At 41.4% G+C, this 18636-nt stretch overlaps 1 protein-coding gene across 1 annotated transcript; it reads right to left on the reverse strand.

Moving 5' to 3' along the window:
* Window positions 1-677: 677 nt before the first annotated feature.
* gja1b (gap junction protein alpha 1b) lies at window positions 678-5224 on the reverse strand. The gene is made up of 2 exons (XM_028605683.1): window positions 5103-5224; window positions 678-1906 (listed from the first exon to the last, which is right to left on the reverse strand). Exon 2 carries the CDS (start codon window positions 1888-1890, stop codon window positions 724-726), a length of 1167 nt encoding a protein of 388 aa, XP_028461484.1. The 5' UTR covers window positions 1891-1906; window positions 5103-5224; the 3' UTR covers window positions 678-723.
* Between the last annotated feature and the right edge of the window lie 13412 nt (window positions 5225-18636).

The raw sequence follows: 18636 nt of genomic DNA on the forward strand, positions 1-18636 counted from the left end.
TAGATTTGTATGACATAGATCATTTGGCTAAATTAGGGATTTGGGATTTGGGAAATGTGGGTATCGATACTTGTGTCATGCCCTACTTGGACTCTTTCTTTCTCTTTCTTTAGATTATTTAACAGGGACAATGCTCATTGATCAACAGAAGAAAAAAAATTAAAGTTAAACCAGAGTTGGCTAATCTGGTTACATGTTAAAAGACACAACTAAGGAGGCAACCTGTTGAATAGCTGTCACCATACCTTCAAAAACCAGCTATGACAGTGGTAAGTAATATGTCACCAATAGGAAGAATAGCAGAAACTATGAAAAGAAGAAAAGAATAAACAGTGTGCCTTTAATGTAACCTTGGCAAATCAAAACCAGACCAAGCACGTTGACCAGTGTGGTCCTCTGTCCTGTAACACTCCCGTGGCTGTTCTGTTCTCTTAAAGCTGGGTTAGCTCCACTAAAAGATTATGGTAAAAGTCACTGGACGAAAAAAGAAAAAAAAAGATTTGCAACTTGTACCTTTGACAGTGTTACATAACAAGTTTTTAATGTCTCTTTGAGTGACTAAGAGTCTCTATTCTGAAGACAGTGATTGAGGTCAGCCCCACCTCTTGCATGAACCTTTGTGATGGAGTGTTTCCTGATTCTCTGGCTGAGGAGGAGGAGGGGGGGAGGAGGAGGAGGAGGAGGAGGAGGAGGAGGAGGAGGAGGAAGAGGAGGAACCAGGGCTTACACGTCCAGGTCGTCTGGCCTGGCTCGGCTGCTCATCCGGCTGCTGGCCCGGCTACACGGCCTGGCGTCCATCAGCGCTAGCGGCTGCATCTCGTGTCCCGCCGTCGAGGAAAGTTTCTTATGCTCTTGGGTGTCATCTGGGAAGTCAAAGGCTTGCGCATGGGAGTTTGAAATAGTGCTTCCGGCACCATTCTGGCCGAGCCGGTTTTGCTCTGTGGAGTAGTTGGCCCAGTTCTGCTCATTGGCCTGCTTATTATAATTGCGGCACGAGCCGGTTCCACGCTCCCCTGTGGCCAGTTTGTAGCCTGGAGGGGACATGGGTGAGAGCGGGGCAGTCGGGGAGGAACAACCGTTATAGTAGGCGTACTTGGTGGTGGACAGCTCTTTAGGGGTGGGGCTCAATGTGCCTGCACTAGGGTAGAGGATGGGCGGCTGTTTGCCCTTCACGCGATCTTTGATCCTCTTAAAAAACACGTAGAAAAGCTCGATGACGTTGAGCAGCAGGGACACCAGCGAGACCACTAGCATGAAGATGATGAAGACCGTCTTCTCCGTGGGACGGGACAGGAAACAGTCCACCCTGTGGGGGCACGGGGCCCTCTCACAGGTGTAGACTGCAGAAAGGCTGAAGCCGTAAATGTACCACTGGATGACCAGGAAGCCCACCTCGAACATAGACTTGAAGAAAATGCTGACTATATAGGTTCTGAGCAGGGCCCCTTTCATCTTCACTTTGCCGTGCTCCTCGATGCCATACTTTAGCTTTTTCATCTCGATTTTCTTCAGCGGGATGTCGACGTCGCCGCCGTCATTTTGCACGGCTTTAAGCTCCTCCTCCTTCCTGTTGAACTTCTGTTCCTTCCTGTTCAGGTAGAAGACATGAGCCAGGTAGAGAAGGGTGGGCGTCGACACAAAGATGATCTGGAGGACCCAGAAGCGGACATGGGAGATGGGGAAAGATTTGTCGTAGCAGACGTTCTCACAACCAGGCTGCTGCGTGTTACATTTGAACGCAGACTGCTCGTCTCCCCAGGCTGATTCCACCGCAGTGCCCAGGACCAGGATCCTGAAGATGAAGAGGACCGACAGCCAGACCTTCCCCCCGGCGGTAGAGTAGGCCTGGACCTTGTCGAGCAGACGGCCCAGAGCACTCCAGTCCCCCATTCTCAGGGAGTTTTAGCTTGTGAAAAAAAAAAAGAACAATGTTAAACTGGCAATAATTTACAGACAGCACCAACTTTTAAAAGGGTTTGAGTTCAGGCTTACACAGATACAGTAAAACACATGTATGCTTAAAACGGTAGTTTGAATGTTTAGGGAAGGTTGACATCCTCAGGATTCTTGTCATTTTGGCGGCATTATGTGATTAAACAGTATCGTTATTGAAGGAGACAAAACTAGATGTTTCATGACGCAAAAAAAACAAGCTAATCCAATTACTGAGAGCAGCGGCAGAAAACACATTCGGGTCACTTTATGCAACACTGCCCCTTAAATCCAGACAAGGATATGAAATAAGAAATTCAATTTGAATCATTACATCAGGGGTCTTCAATGTTTTTTAGGCCAAGGACCCCTTAACTGAAAGAGAGACGGAGCAGGGACCCCCTACTACATATATCTTATAAAATGTAGTTGCATATTAAACTGGACCTACAATAACGTGTAGGGCGGCCTAAAGCCTTTACACATACCTTTTCACGGTGCATACAATACTAATATAAGTGTATTCATATATTTATACATCATGTTTTGATGTTAAAATGTGGCACAGTAAATCCTTAAGCTTAACTGTATCTGTGGATGGCTACCTTATATATAGGCCACATACAAAATATATATCTTTACTAATAATATGTCATATTCATGTGTATGTATATTTTCAGACATATTTCATAGTTTACTTTTTTTTTTTTAAACCACTGAACAATAATTTGGCGGCCCTCCTGCAGCTACTGTGAGGACCCCCTAGGGGTCCCGGACCCCCTGTTGAAGATCTCTGCGTTACATAAAGAAAATCTTTAACAACAATCTAGTATTAATCAAAACGAAGAAAAAAAAAGTGCTTCAGACTGAATTGAAAGAGCCAGTTAGGAAACCCTGAAGCACGATCAGTCAGACAGCGATTCTGTGTTAACCACTCCAGTAAAGAATGATGGGTGAAATAAGGATGTGTAGGAAAAAAAACAAAAACATAACCTAATATTAAAATGCATTATGCATAAAACATCTTGAAAATAGTTCTAACACAAATTGCTCTCTTAGGGGGAAAAAATACCTATAGTCATCAACCTGGTCAGTGCTAAAGAAAAAAAACCCAATGCATTTCAGTCACGTGAGGGGGTGCTACCAACAGTGCAGCACTTCCAGCCTCTTTCTCTCAAAATAAGAATTGTGTCAAAGTTTATACATGTTAGCAACTCGCATTAGTCTTCATCCCTCAACTTAACTACTGTGCAGTAACAAAAGTATCTGCTTCAACTGCACAAGGTTAAAAAACTCAGTTGCGAATCTCAGTCCTCCAATTTCTCACTAGACGAGGAGGAGAGAGAGAGCGAGAGAAAAAAAAAAAGAGGCACACAAAGCTGGATCATCAGCTGACCGAGCTTGTCCGTTTCAGAGAACAGCAGGACATCTCCTGAATGCTGTTGTGTTAGCAGAGATGTTCAGAATGAAGTTGCTGGAAGAAGAAAAAAAAAAGTGCCCCGTGAAGCTCTGCAGATACAAAAGAACATCACTATGACAATTAGCTCCCTTTGACAGTTCACTCCTCAACCACTGTGGCACAACTCAGTTCAGAGCTTTCAAGGATGTCCCAACTTCAACTGACTTACACTTTTATTTCACTACCACTAAAATAGAGTCACACAGACTACTTTTCTCATCTCCTGTAAAACTACCGCCCTCGTTGGTCCCAGTGAGCCACGGCCGTCTGCTGTCGACACGGCGTTGATGCAAGTCCCAAAGCTTCAGAACAATAGAAAATGATTGCCGAGCTACTCTGGCCCGGGTTGTTGTTAATGTGAATTAACACACTCCAAAAACAAAACACAAATGAAATAAGTTGGTTATATTCAGTGCAAATCTCAAAGAAGAGGCCCTTAAAGTGGTTCTATGAGTCTTTTGTGACTTTTGTTGGGGGGGGGGGGGGTCTTGAAGGGGTTACCAGTGGGTCCTCAGCGAAATTAGCAGAGCGTAGTGATTTTTTTTTTTTTTTTTTACTATGGTCTAATGACAAACCACAGATTGTAAAATCACTTCCACCTTCGCAGCTGAAACTTTCCATATGAAAATCATTGGTCTTATCAGCAATCTGACGGAGATTTGGAGACTCCAAAGTGGATCTCTTCCCGCATTCTGACATGGAAATAACTAAGGAGAGCTGTAAAGGTTAGAGCAGATCGTATGACGTGAAGAAGAAAAGCCTCCAACAGAAAAAGCCATTTTACTACAGAGAGCACGGAGAGTCTAAACGTGGAAAAGTAGGAACCTTCAGTTCAATCCACATGGGGCCAAACTAACCGCATGTGCCCTTCCACTATATCCCTAGGACCTGGAAAACACACAGAATGCATTGTCATACTGTAGATATCACCTACAGTATGCAGAGAGTCAAACATGATGAGTCCAAAAATGGGAGGAAAATCAGAAAAAACAATTTGTTGTTGTTATTAGACAGAGAATATCCCGCCACTTTCTACATGACTGAGTTTGTCTGGTGAAAAATGAGCAGGACAGGAGAGAACAATAGACTCCAAAACAATGAGTTTCCCAGCAGACCTCTGAGATCTTACTGAAAACTGTGTAGGGTGGTCTTCAATGACAAGTCACAGGATATGAATTAAAACAACGATTGAGCATTACAGTCAAGTTTCCTGCTGTCTGGGGGCAACTGCTCGGTGTTTTTCCTGGCTCATGGGAGAATCTTTAGATATAAAACCGAGCTGTGCTTCAGTTAAAAGACCAGGGGACAGATCTGTGGCCCACAATGCAGCATACGTTAAAGCCATTCACAACAGCAACAGGACGTTTTGGATTGTAAAAAGAAGAAAAAAACGCATCGCGCTCAGTGCGCCTTATGGATGAAGCTGAAAATGTATCCAATAAATCAAACAACTTTGACTCTATAGTTTATCACATGTTGCTCCTGTAGTTGTGAGTCTCGAAAGCGTCTTTCTAAAAGTGTAATAGACGAAATAGGAGCCAGACAAAATGAGCGCATTCCCAAACAGAGGAGGAAAACTGTCAAACTTTATATATTGCGCTACGTATAGTTTAGAGCGCACCGGAGCTTTTTCCGACTATTTCTAATGGGCCAGAAAGTTTCTTCAGACACGTTATTTTACAAATCTTAGAGAAAAGTTGCTCTAACTTACCTAAACGTTCCAGAGAGAACGAAGAGGACCCAGAGGGACTTTCTCCGCCACTTGTAGAGAGTTGAAATCCAAGTTTGGGACCAGGAGGGAAACTGAGTGGAACTTATCAAACTTTCCTTTTAACGGTGAAGTTACAGTCACCTGATCTCTTAAGACCAAAGCCGCTGTCTGCTGGGAGGAGAGAGAGAGAGAGAGAGAGAGAGAGAGAGAGAGAGAGAGAGAGAGAGAGAGAGCGAGAGCGAGAGAGAGAGAGAGAGAGAGAGAGAGAGAGAGAGAGAGAGAGAGCGAGAGAGAGAGAGAGAGAGAGAGAGAGAGAGAGGCACACAGAGAGAGACAGAGAGAGAGCGAGAGAGAGAGAGAGAGAGAGGCACACAGAGAGAGACAGAGAGAGAGCGAGAGAGAGACAGGGAGGGAGAGAGAGAAAGAATTTGAAAAAAACGTATTCAGTGCCTACAACGAGTTTCCTTTTCTATTAGGGGAAGATAAAAGTACGGCATGGCTAGCAGCTATTTATGTCTTCTTCTGCTACAATAAAAGGCAAAAATAAGTAGATAATTGTATATATTATTATTATTATAATTATTTTTGTTGGATTCTTTATTATTATTGTTTCAACATACCTTTTGAGGGGCATACACCTTGTTTTTTTATTATCTGCAATCATACTGTTTACTATCCGATGTATTTAAGAGAGAGAGAGAGAGAGAGAGAGAGAGAGAGAGAGAGAGAGAGAGATTTGATCAGATATAGATAGATTTGCCATACAAATATATTTATTAAATGATATAAACCCATCCTGATATGGTGTTAATGTACATATAACTGTTTATTGTGATTTGTCTGATGCTTTGGCAACATTGTTATTGAAACTGTCATGTCAATAAAGCCCCTTGAATTGAATTGAATTGAATTGAGAGAGAGAGAGAGAGAGAGAGAGAGCAAAGACTAGCTGTGCAGAGACAGCCAAGGTGTGGAGTTTGCTTTATTGTTTCCTTCAGAACAGATCCTCTGTAAGAAAACAGAATTGAACATGCATGGCAGCTTCAGATCTACATTGTCAGGACTGTCGTACTTCACACACATTAACGTGCATTGTGATCAGTGGACGACTGTAACTAAGTAGCTACATTTACTCCACTACTGCCGTTTTGAGGTACATTTACGTTACTTCTGACACCTAGAGTTACTGCGCATATTTAATTTGATCAACAACACTTATTATTAGCTTATTCGATATAATGCATGGTGACAGATTAAACTACCCAATGTAATTATAACATGATTTAAATGCCTTATACTGTCCTATCATGCCTCTTTGTAGTTCTTGTTTGAACTGCCTTTTTTTGTATTTTTAGGTCTTTTTAATTTTTATTTCCATTGGTATGTTATGTATTTTTCGCTTGCTCAATTTACTGTTATGGGTCTCAGTTTAATAATTTTAATGTAAAGCAATTTGTGACTTTGTCTGCAAAAGGTGCTATATCAAATAAAGTCATTATTATTATATTATTATAGTTCTTATGCAGTTTTTCTGTCTTTCTTATGACAGCTAATCCCTACAGTGGTGTTATTTTTGCATTACTATTCTCTAATATATTAGAATGCTCTTATGATTTTTTTTAAATGTTTTTTCAAAGCCCCATGTTTGTGTAATTTCTTCTGATGCCTTCTCATGCTCCTTTGCTTTGAAATGTTATTATTATTATTGTTAACAATAATTAAAGCACCCTTCCTAAAATAAAACTAAAACGTTTGATAGTGAACTGTTCTTCTATATTTTGTAACTTTCCATTAAAACACCTGGGTCTCCCGCACTCTTGATGAGTGCACAGCACCACCTAGTGGTGAAAATAATGCAATGCAGGTCAATGCATGGGAACGCTATTGTACATGTAGTACTACATAGTTTTAAACAGACTGGACATGTCTTAGGGTTTAATAGGGCTATTAGCTAAGCAAGAGGAATAACAGCACAGGTCACTGCCCACACACACACACACACACACGCACACGCGCACACACACACGGCAGATTGGTCAGTACTCTATCTGAAGTTCCTTGTGGGTTTAATGATGCCATGTAAGTCAATTTCAGTAGATTTGTTCATATTTCTACTTCTATATTTCTACTACTTCCACAACATTTCAGTTCATGTATACTCTTAATAAGCAGTAAACGTTATATGAAGTTTAGCGTAAGTTCATTCAGGAAGAATTTTGTTTATTGTTTTTTTTGCACAAATTGACAATACAGTTACCATCCTTGTGAGTGAAAGTGAAATGATATATGATAAAATAACTAAATTGGACGTATAACAAATAATAGTAAGACAGACAAGCAAAACAGTCAACAGTCAGCCTGGTCTTATCTTGTGTACCACAGTAAACATTGCCTCACCCGAATAAAGATTGACAACAACAAAAAGACCTAGAGAAAAAAAAGAGAGTTGTCCATCTTTACTATTTCTTTGGAAAAACTTCCTAACATACACCTGAGTTTCTCAAGCTGCAAGTTACTAAGAATGTCTTTTATCCACATAGCTTGAGATAGTGGCTTGATGATTTCCATCTCAATAATGTTAAACGTCTAGCCAGCGATGTTACAAATGCTATCAGCTCCGCTTGTAGCTTAGATCAAGGTTGTCTATATCCTTGATGCTCCACTTCCGGGATTGCTCCGTTGCCGCCGGAAAATCCGCCGGATTTCACTTATTTAGGCCGGATATCCGTTGCCTTGGTCTTCCTTTGTGTTGGCATTTTAAACTCCAGTCGATTTATGAAGACTATGGTTAACCTTTTCTCAGATCTCTATCTGTCCAATCTGAGTTTTCTGTTGCACAACTAAAACTACTTTTAAACGTACACGTTCCATCAAACCAAGTTCTTTCCGAGCCTATTCTGCAGCTTTTCTCCGGTGCTTAGCAATGCCCAAGACGATTGTGATTGGTTTAAAAAAAATGGCAATAAACCAGAGCACATTTTCCTCCCATTCCCGAATGCTATGTGGAGTAGCCAGACTCTCCTTCAGCGTGCCTTGGAGGAGGGTCTGGCAAAGCGAGACTAAGATCAAGGTAACCAAGAAAGGCCAAAAAGAGCAGCAATGGCATCTGGCGTGATAAATTCATTCGGTAAATGATGACACTTTTAATGCAAAGTTAGCGTTGTCCGAGATCATGACATCATGACAACTTGACTTTAACGAAGACAACAATCTCTGTGATGTCTTTGTAATAGCAGGCCCAATTATCAATTAGGATAATTGTCTTTAGCAATAGATAAACTGCCAACTCACCAAGTAAAAAAGGACAACATGGTCTCATGGCAGTTCGTTTAATGGTCACGTTATTTTTAATCTATTGATACATGTTCACAGGGACGTTTTTGTCTTTTTTTCGTGGTGGCCAGTACAAAATGGTCTATACGAAGATTAACGGAGAAACAAAACGCCACACGCGGGACGCGATCCCCGGCCTCCGGGGTGAAAGTCCTGAATAGTTTGACCCATCCACCACACCAACCAACCTCCTTATGCTGATTTAATACTACTCGCTACCGTAGACGTGCTGTGACCACGACATATGCTTCCCATTTAAATACATTAGTTTACATTTTTGTGCTGGCCACCACGAAACAAACGACAAAAACGTCTCCGTGAACACGTATCAATAGATTAAATAACGTGACCATTTCACGTACTGCCATGAGACTGGGTTGAAAAGGATGCAGGTGAACTCCTCCTCCAATAAAGATGTGTGAGGGAGAAAGAGAGAGAAAGAAAATACACATGATAAATGATTGATCAAATGATCAATGCTTTCAAAGTATAGCACTGAATAAACCGTAAACTCACTTAGTCAAAAGGATGCTTGAGAACGCCTTGGAGGAACCTTTAAAAACAAAAGGGCAGTGTGTGTGTGTGTGTGTGTGTGTGTGTGTGTGTGTGTGTGTGTGTGTGTGTGTGTGTGTGTGTGTGTGTGTGTGTGTGTGTGTGTGTGTGTGTGTGTGTGAGAGAGAGAGAGAGAGAGAGAGAGAGAGTAGTTATGATAAATGAATGCTCAGGTGATCAGTGTCTCCTAGATAAAAGTAACATTGAATTACTGTAAACTCAGAGTAAAAAATGGTGCAGGTGAACTCCTTCAATAAGTCATTTTAAAGAACAAGTGAATCCTGTCAGAGAGGGAGGGAGAGTTTCAGCCTAAAGGAAACACAAGACAGCTGCTACATTGCACTGAATATTTCCATAATCATTTCAAAAACATCTTACCTTATTAAGCTACAAGAGCAGCTTTCTCAATAATTCACTCTTCTCAACGACCATATCGATGACTACGTCTGAGTCCAATGCCATTTTCAGTGGCCATCATCATAAATGCTTCCAGTTTGTTTGCTGACAAAGTGCTCCTAAGTCTGCTTTTGATGAATTTGAGTGTTGAGAACGTTCTTTCACAGGCCACCTGAGTCAAGGAAAGGGTAAGCAGGAACTTATATGCAAGCTCAAGAAGCACCTGACAACATGTTGAACCGCCTGAGTATTTCATAGCAGCACAGTGGGCAATTTTTGCAGGAGGCACAGCTTTTTTTTTTTATTTTAAGTTCAGTCTCCTCTTCTTGTCCTGTCGATACATCCTCCACTGTTCTGGTCTTGTACTCATTCAGATGTGATGCTTTGAGCCGGTCCCATTGCCTGCTAAACTTTTAAGTTCTGACTGTAGATTGTCCACTGTAGCTGTGCTGTCAAATTTGATGAAGCATTTACTTAAGTCTCGAAGTGCCTGAGAGAAGTGCCTGAGAGAAGCGCCCTGATCTGCAGAAAGTTCCTGAGGTCCAGCCAGGCCAAATCTGCAAAAAGAGTGCCATGTGTCATACATTTTCTGTGAATGGCCTCAATGGCCACTTAGAGGCTCATCTTGAGCCATCTCTCGCAATGCTGTCTCTACCTCAATGTCTGTTCCTTCCTCCCTTTCTTCGAAGTTTTTATTTGTCCATTTCACAAAACGTGTCCGCCGCTGCCTTCACACTTGCTAAATCCCTTGCTATGCGTTTGAGGCTCTCTCGTGTGGCAATCACCATTCGATGGGCAGAGAGGATGTCCATCCCTTCTGTCTGGAGGTACTTGGAGAGTGGAGTAGTTTGGTCAAATATTCTCAGGAATATCTGTGCAGTTAAGTTTCATATTTAAAAGGCCCTCTTTAAAGCCTCGTGCTTTGTTACGTACAGTTGGCTTTTCATGCACCTTCTTTTCGATGGCTTCCAATGTGAACAATACATCAGTGAAAAGGCCATTCCTTTAGATTTCCAAAATGTCTTTTGACTCTTGATGAACACCGCTATGTTGTTGAGAAGATTAAACAGTGTTCCACTTTAAATGACTGTCTGAGTAGTGTCAGCAAGCACAAGATTGAGTACATGTGCATAGCACCACACATGCACTAAGTAGGAGACAGGGAGGTTATAAGTGCGGAAAATCCTTTGTATTGGCCCTGCATATTGGACGCCCCAATCAGTTGAATTGTCTATATATAGGGCCTTGTCTAAACCTAGGTGCTCCAAGACCTCTGAGAGCAGGCTGACAAAGTATTGCCCAGTGGATGCGTGACACCTCACTAAAGCCACAAGCCTCTCATGCACAGCGTCAGTAACATATCTCAAGATCACTGAGCACTGATCCTGAGTAGTTATGTCTTGTGTGGTATCCAGCTGAACAAAGAACATTCCAGCTTTCCAGAAATCATTAGCAATGAACTCTTTAATTAGATGCCTAATGGCATCAATTGTGGAATTGGTAGTGCTTTCAGAAAGTATGGTGATCAGTGACCCTTTACAAGGTACACTAATGCAATTTGCTCTTCTCTATACAATCATTGAGATGCTCTTTTACCCCTTTTCCACCAACAAGAACCAGGTGCTGGTTCAGAGCTAGAGCTAGTGCCGGTTCGGAGTTGGTTCGACTGACGAGCCTCCAAAGAACCGGTTTGCTTTTCCACAGGCTAAAGAGCCGGCACAGAACCAGGTCTTACGTCACTGTATACGTCTCATCTTTCCCAGCAATGTTAGCGCGGCGGCACCAAACACAAACACACCATCAACAATGGCGGACGTTGCTTTGCTACTGATGTTCGTGGCTTTGCGGACCTACATCGGCATCTTGACCTTGCATTTTTGACGGACATTACTGGGAAACTAAACGACTGCAAGCTGCAAGGCAAAGGTAAGACTGTTGTTGATATGATAAGTGCTTTAAATGCATTTAAAGCCAAGATGAACATTTTCTCTGTGGATTTACAGAGAAAAAAGGTGCTGCACTTTCCCTCTGTGCAGTCGGTGCTGAAAGACAATGCTTCTGCATCTGAGACATTTGACAAAGTTGCAGAAAAGTACTGTGAAGTCAAACAGACTTGGGCAAGAGTTTGAGAATAGGTTTTGTGACCTTCATCAGCTTGAGAAATGTGTGTCATTCATTTCCAATCCTTTCATGAATGTGGACACAACATGCTTTGCTGAGCAACTAAGTGCAACGTTCAACTTGGATGCTGGACAGGTGGAGATTGAAATCATAACATTGCAAAATGACCTCCACCTCAAAGCCTACCAGGCACTTTTGGTGCCTTGTTGACAAAGAGAAGTACAGTGGAGTATGCACAGCAGCTATGAAGGTTGCTAGCCTGTTTGGTTCAACCTGTCTCTGTGAATCAGCGTTTTCTGACAAGAACTTCAAGAACAAACACAGAACAGGACTCGCTGATGCACATCTGAAAGACTCACTCACAGTTGCAGTGTCAAGTTACACACCAGATTACAATGCAATGCCAGTCTTCCCACTAACAAAGAAACAGATACCAGATGTTGTCAGTGGCAACACGGCAGTGCCATGGCGATATTTTAATTTGAATTAAAATATTGAAGAATTGTGTTCAATTTAAGTGTGTTCATGACATGTAACAGTTATAATTTTGTTTAAAATGCCACAGATTTGGTCATTAGTTCAAAATGTGACAAGATTTATTTAAAAATATGTAAGTTGATTTTTCTAACATAATTGACAACTTTTTGAAACATAGTGCAACATAGTTCATGATTTGTTAAAAGGGTTTGTCAGTGGCTAGTGAAAATGGGACATTTTTCCTATGAAATGTAGTGATGTAAGTGATCATCTGAAAATTTAACAATTACTGAGATTAAAGTGCTGAATATTGATATCTGTTTCCCACTTTATTGTCATTGTTGATATCATTAACGTGATCAGTGTCTTCACATAGATGAGTATCATTAATCATTATTAATAATGTATAACTAAAGGCAAACTGAGCAAATTTGTTATTTCAGAAGAGCGTATCAAACTGGTAGCCCTTCGTATGACTCAGTACCCATGAAGTAGCTCTCAGTTTCAAAAAGGTAGGTGACCTCTGATCTACATGCTCCAACACCTGCCGTCTCTTTCTCACCTTCTCTCTATGAGCAGACATCTGACTTCCAGCTAACATGCTCCTGATGTCTGCTTTGGAGCACCTCAAGAGAAAAGCTTTGGCAGTTTTGATGTGCTACACTTTTTTCATGCTCCTCTGTGCGCTGGTGCATATGTCTCCAATATGACATTCCAGTCATAAATATGCTGGTGTCAGTTGTCTTCCCAAAAGCCATACACACTAAGGGTGGGAAAAATAATCGATTCTTAGATGCATCGCAGTTCTCTCTAGAAAGATTCGATGCTCGATGCAGATAAGTTAATGATCGGAATTTTAAAAATTAAATTAGTTCGCCTGCTGCAACATTCTGTTCGCCTGCTGCAGAGAGCTACAGAGCGCTACAGAAAACTCTCCTTTTTGCCTGCCGGCTCTCTGCTATACATGCATGTGCACCACACACATGTGCAAGTTGTTTAAGTGGTGACAAAATGGCTGCAATGGCAAGCAACAAACCTATATGACCTGCACCGGATACTTTAAAAGCTGCCGTATGGCAGCATTTTGGGTTCTATGAGGTCGAGGGGAAGCTGGACAAGACCTACACCGTGTGCAGAGGTGTATAAAGTACTAGAGACCCATACTTGAGTAAAAGTACAAGTGCTCTATCAAAAAAAGTGACTTGAGTAGAAGTAGAAGTGCTCTTTAAGCACCACACTTAAATGGAAGTATTAAAGTATTCAACATTTTTTGTACTTAAGTATTGCAAGTAGTTTATTTTAAAATGTACTACTCAAGTACTGAAAGTAAAAGTACAAGTACTGTGTTATTTAGTTATTAAAGAAAACGGTCAAAAGTTTGAATATCATATTGTTTATATTATTTAAAATGTTTAGCCAAGGCTGTAGCCAAAGGAATTAACAAATATAAAATATATTATATTAAAAATAACAAATATTAACAAATACTGAAATAAAATGTACAATTATCACACTTTGAAAGTAAAATGAACATCCTCTCCAGCAAAGTAACGATTAAAGCCCCAAAAAAACATATCACCCACTAGCTAGTAATATGTGTGATGTACAGGAAAGTTAGCAAAGTAAGCAACAAACAGATAAACTAGCAGCTTCTGAACGGGCAACCGTAATGAAAAGAAACACGACGCAATCTCTGGGATTTCTTACTGTAGTGGTGTGTGCAGTGAGCTTTGCACCCTGTTGGTTCTTGAACGCACCTTAACTAGACCAAACCCCCTCATTAGCTGAGTTTATATAAAGCACCTGTATCATTATGGCTGCCTCTTGGCTTTGTCTCTGCCTGTTGGTTGCCACATGGGATCATCTCTGACTTTTAGGTAGGTAATTGTGTTAAGTTGGTTTATGCTTTTAAAGGTTTTTTAAATACTGAGATGTCTGTCTTCTGTCTGAACTGCAGGTGGTCAGCTGCTGTTTTGCCTTAGTTTAGTTGTTTTCAGATTTCAATCATTTAGTACATTTTGTTAGTGACCCCAGGACACTCTCCATGTTTGGATTGCTTGTATTTTAGCTTAGCAACTGGTTTATTGTTTTTCTTGATTCTGTTAAATTGTTTTGTTTCAAGTGGAGTTAGTGGCCAGCTTGTGGTGGAGGCTAGGCACGTCCACGTGGTTCCCTTCACAGATTGTAGTGATAACCGCACGGTGACACGATTTTGTAGTGAATTGGTTTGCAGTGACTATCTGTTGAAGTGGGCACATGCGGTGGGTAAGTTGGTGCATCCCTGGAACTCACCCTTAGTAGACTGCCTCTCCACAGATTGCCTCTGCCCACTTCTTTTAAAGTCATTTTAAATAAAAGCCATAACTGGGAGTGTATTGTTTTAAAATAATCAACCTGAATGCTAAACATATATTGTAATAAAACCTTTTCTACATCTTAAATTGCAATTTGATTAAACCTTCTCTTTTCTAATGATCCTCTTTTACAGGCACTTCCAGTTATCATTTATTCATTAATTAACCAATATTTCTTTTGTAACCACGTCTGTCTTGTTTCAGTTAGTGAACCTGTGTACCCTTTGTATAATTGGGGTGAATGGTTGTTGAACTAAACTAAACAGCTCTTGGGGTGGAAGTCCCCAGGTGGCATTGTCGGTTAGTTAGACTCGGGTGGCGGCTTCTCCACTAGCGCCACGCGCCTTGCCACATTACGTAAATTACGTAATTAGCAGTGTGTAACTAACGTACACACACTGTAACCTTCAGTCTCCGTAGCGGGAGGAATTCACAACAGTAACGAGTAACTATGCAGCACGTAAAAAAATGTATTGGAGTAAAAGTATTAAACTCATTGAAAATATGTACTCAAGTGGAAGTAGGAGAAAAAATTAATACTCCAGTAGAGTACAGGTACAGCCTTATAGTACTTAAGTTGTGTGTGTGTGTGTGTGTGTGTGAGTGTGTGTGTGTGCGCAAATACTTCGGAAATACAACAAATCTGCAAAACCACATTTCTCGATACACCTCAGAGTTGGAAGAGAAGAGACCCGTTCCTGATGGCAGCCAGAGGAAAATTGAGCAGGCAATGGCACTGCTGCCACCAAACTTGGATAGGGCCAAACATATTACCAAAGCCATTGCAACATTTATTGCAATGGATTTACGACCATACTCTGTTGTAGAGAACGAGGGTTTTCGGGAGATGGTGCATACTTTGGAGCTGAGGTACAAGATACCTTGTATAACTTCAGACACCGCAATCCCTACACTCTATGTTGAAACCAAATCAAAAGTTTTGGATACATTGACGAACGCTGGAAGGGTGGCTTACGACACATGGGCATCAATTGCCACGGTGTCCTACGTTACCGCGCATTTCATCGATGATTGGCAGCTAGTGTCACTTGTGCTCCAAATAAGAGCATGCAGTACAATACATAAAGTGATGAACTTTACAAATGTCTATTGAAACAGCTGCATATAGTGTAGTACAGTAAATTTGCAATTACAAAAATACAGTAGTATACTGTACCTGTTCTCTTCTCTGAATGTCTTTACTATGGTGGACACAGAAAATTGGCTCAAATTGGGTTGCACTCTGAGTCCTTGTGAAATGGTTTAAGGTACAACAGACTGCCCAATTAGCTAAATGAGTTCAGGCAACTGAGAACTTTGTTCAGCCAATGGGTTTTAGTGTTTGAAGCCTGGCTCACACTACAGGAGTTTTAAAATCCTAACTGATTTTGAAATCTGGTTGCAGCACACACTTGAGGAGAATCTTTGCAGATTGTATTCCCTCAAATCTTAAACATGCTCACACTACAAGATTTGAAAATAGTGGGGTATCACACACTACAAGATACTCTTAAGATTATCTTGCCAGATTTGGCACCTCATGTGACGTGATCTCACAGGGAAGCGCATCTAAACAAAATGGATACTGTGTCTCTCATTGGCTATTGTGGAAGTACTGACATAATCCTAGTCGTTCCATGCCTGATTATAATCCTAGATATCAAACATGTTTGATATTATCGGGATGGCCCCGATGTGTCTGCGAGCAGATCGGGAGGTGCAAGATTTGATCTGTGAACGCCTCCCATTACCAGATAATCTGCGCCGAACATCTGAACCGATCGAGGTCCTCGACAAGATTTTTTTCTCAGATTCTCGGGAGGGGTAAATCGGGCATAAATCGGCCTAAAACTCCTGTAGTGTGAGACAGGCATTAGCAATTGAGAAACTGTAAAATACTTATTTACACTGTTACAGGGGACACTAGAGTGCATGTAAAGAGACTGTGTATGAAAGAGACTTCCAAATGGTGGAACGAGCTCCCTATCGACATCAGGATGGCTGAAAGCCTACACCTCTTCCACCGAAGGCTAAAAACACATTTTGTAGCTTTTGTAGCTTTGCTTATTTAAAGCTAATGTACTTGCACTTACTACTTGTTGTCTGGAGTTTGAACCTTCAGTTGAAAGCACTTAATTGTAAGTCACTATGGATAAAAGCGTCAGCTAAATGACATGTAATGTAACTGTGGTGATGATGAAAAGGTGATGAGGATGATGATTCAGACCAGATATCCAGTGAAGATGAATTAAGTTGAATAAACTAAAATATCACAGTGAACTGTGTGTGTATATATTTGAAGTTCGGTGTTTTAGTGTTCATTTCTTTTTCTCTGCGAACCATCTGTCCCTTTCAGCTTCATAAAAGTCTGACAGTTTGAACTCCACCCCAGGTCATCTCCTTCCCCATGCCCTCTGCCTTGTACCTGCACAGGTGACCTGTTGGAAGCTGCACTGCTGACTTCCTCTTTGCCCTCTCCTCTGCCACCCTCCTCCACTCAGCCCCCCTCTGTCTGGGGCCCTCCAGCTCTCTCTCTCTCAAAGAATGGAGACGCAGCAAAGTCCTCAAGACATCCAAGGGTATGTGAGGCCTTCGTCTGCGTAAGTCGTAAACGCCTTTTGTGGAGCAGTAAAAGTATTTGATGGTTTGGGTCTGAAAAAACAAATGAACTGATGAGCCATCACCACGATACCAGGACTTGGGCTGACCACAGGCTACACAGTTCCTGGTCTTTTTTTTTTTTCTGCTGCGGATGTTGTTGTTTGGCCCTTAACTCTGCTACAATCCGCTCCACTGTAGCCCGGCTCAGAGACTTCTCCTGGGGCGGAGCAACAGGCGAAGGGTTGAAAGTTGCAGGAGGCAGCGTTATGACAGGCACGCTGGTCGTTTGACTGCCTGTAGTCAAACTCTGCCACAGCTGCTGTGTCTCCAAAACTTTCTCTGGGCTGGTATTGAGGGAGGAGCTGGTGTTTTTTTAATTTGGCCAGATGCTTTACATATCTGGAGATATGTTGGCATGTGGTTGGATGAAGGAGGCTGTTGGGGTCAGTGCACGCCCTCTGGATCATGGCAGCATAGTCTGTGTCCACCCGCTTCAGAAAGTCTTTTGACCCATGGTGTTTAATCAGAAGCCTGTCGATGGCACCTCTCATGGCTTCTGTCCACGACTTGAATAAGACCTCCCGTCTTGATTGGTCCAGTGTGCGTGGCCGGGGAGAGGAGGAAGCAGGCAACAGTGCTTCCCCTGGATGGTCTAAACAATAAAGCATATATTTATTATAGTTTTTTGCCAAACTTGGAAAAACATGGTAATACTTGGTTAGGTGCTGTGATATGATTGGAAATATATAAAAAATATATCTACTGCATTTTTTTCATTATAGCATTGATTATCATAAAATAAGCTTCAGTGGGCAGTGTTCTCTAAGCCTTATACAAAACAAAGTCGCTGGCCCGTTGAGGCAACTGTATCAATTCAAATATAGGTTTTTTCATATGTTAATACATACCTGGGAGGAGTGTCTTATTCTGAAGAATCAACCCTGTCCATTGAGGGAAAAAATCTAATTTCATTAACTGTAACAGTTATTTGATATTACAATGTAAAAAGCAACCTATAGAATCTACTCAATAAATGTGAGGTAACAATTTGTCTGTTTGGGTAGATTTCACCACATGTTTTGAGTGAAGCATATCTACATTTAACAGCTATGATACACTAAAAGAAATTAGGTAAAGTCTACCTAATATTTCTCAATACATTGCACAACTGATAACTTATAAAAAGTAAGTAACATTACCTCTTGATTGTAAGCACTTAATACTTAATAATTGTTAATAATTGAACAATATGAGTAATTAATCATTACTTATTCAGGGAAGGTAAACTTTTTTTTTTAACCGTTGAAATCGAAACCTAATTCACATTCGACAGATCTTCAGTGTCCCACTGATGCCCAGCATGTCCATATCTACCCTGGAATTATGGAGAAAACCCAACTCAAGGGTTAAAAGGGCTAAAGTGCCTTTGACCATTCTATTGCTGAAGTGCGTCACCTTGCAGTGACCCCAAATGGCCAAATATGGCTCCCCGTTGAAATCAAAACCTGATTCACATACGACAGATCTTCAGTGTCCCACTGATGCCCAGCATGTCCATATCTATCCTGGAATTATGGAGAAAACCCAGCTCAAGGGTTAAAAGGGCTAAAGTGCCTTTGACCATTCAAAGTGCCTTTGATCAAGTGTTCTGAGCGCTCAGAACTGAGATCTGATGTTACAACTATCAGTGAAAACATCCT

The sequence above is a fragment of the Perca flavescens genome, chromosome 18, assembly GCF_004354835.1.
Source record: "Perca flavescens isolate YP-PL-M2 chromosome 18, PFLA_1.0, whole genome shotgun sequence".
In the NCBI taxonomy this organism is placed as follows: Eukaryota; Metazoa; Chordata; class Actinopteri; order Perciformes; family Percidae; genus Perca; species Perca flavescens.

Excerpts from the sequence above, each read along its gene's own strand:
- gja1b (XM_028605683.1), bottom strand. The coding sequence starts at position 1,890 with ATGGGGGACTGGAGTGCTCTGGGCCGTCTGCTCGACAAGGTCCAGGCC.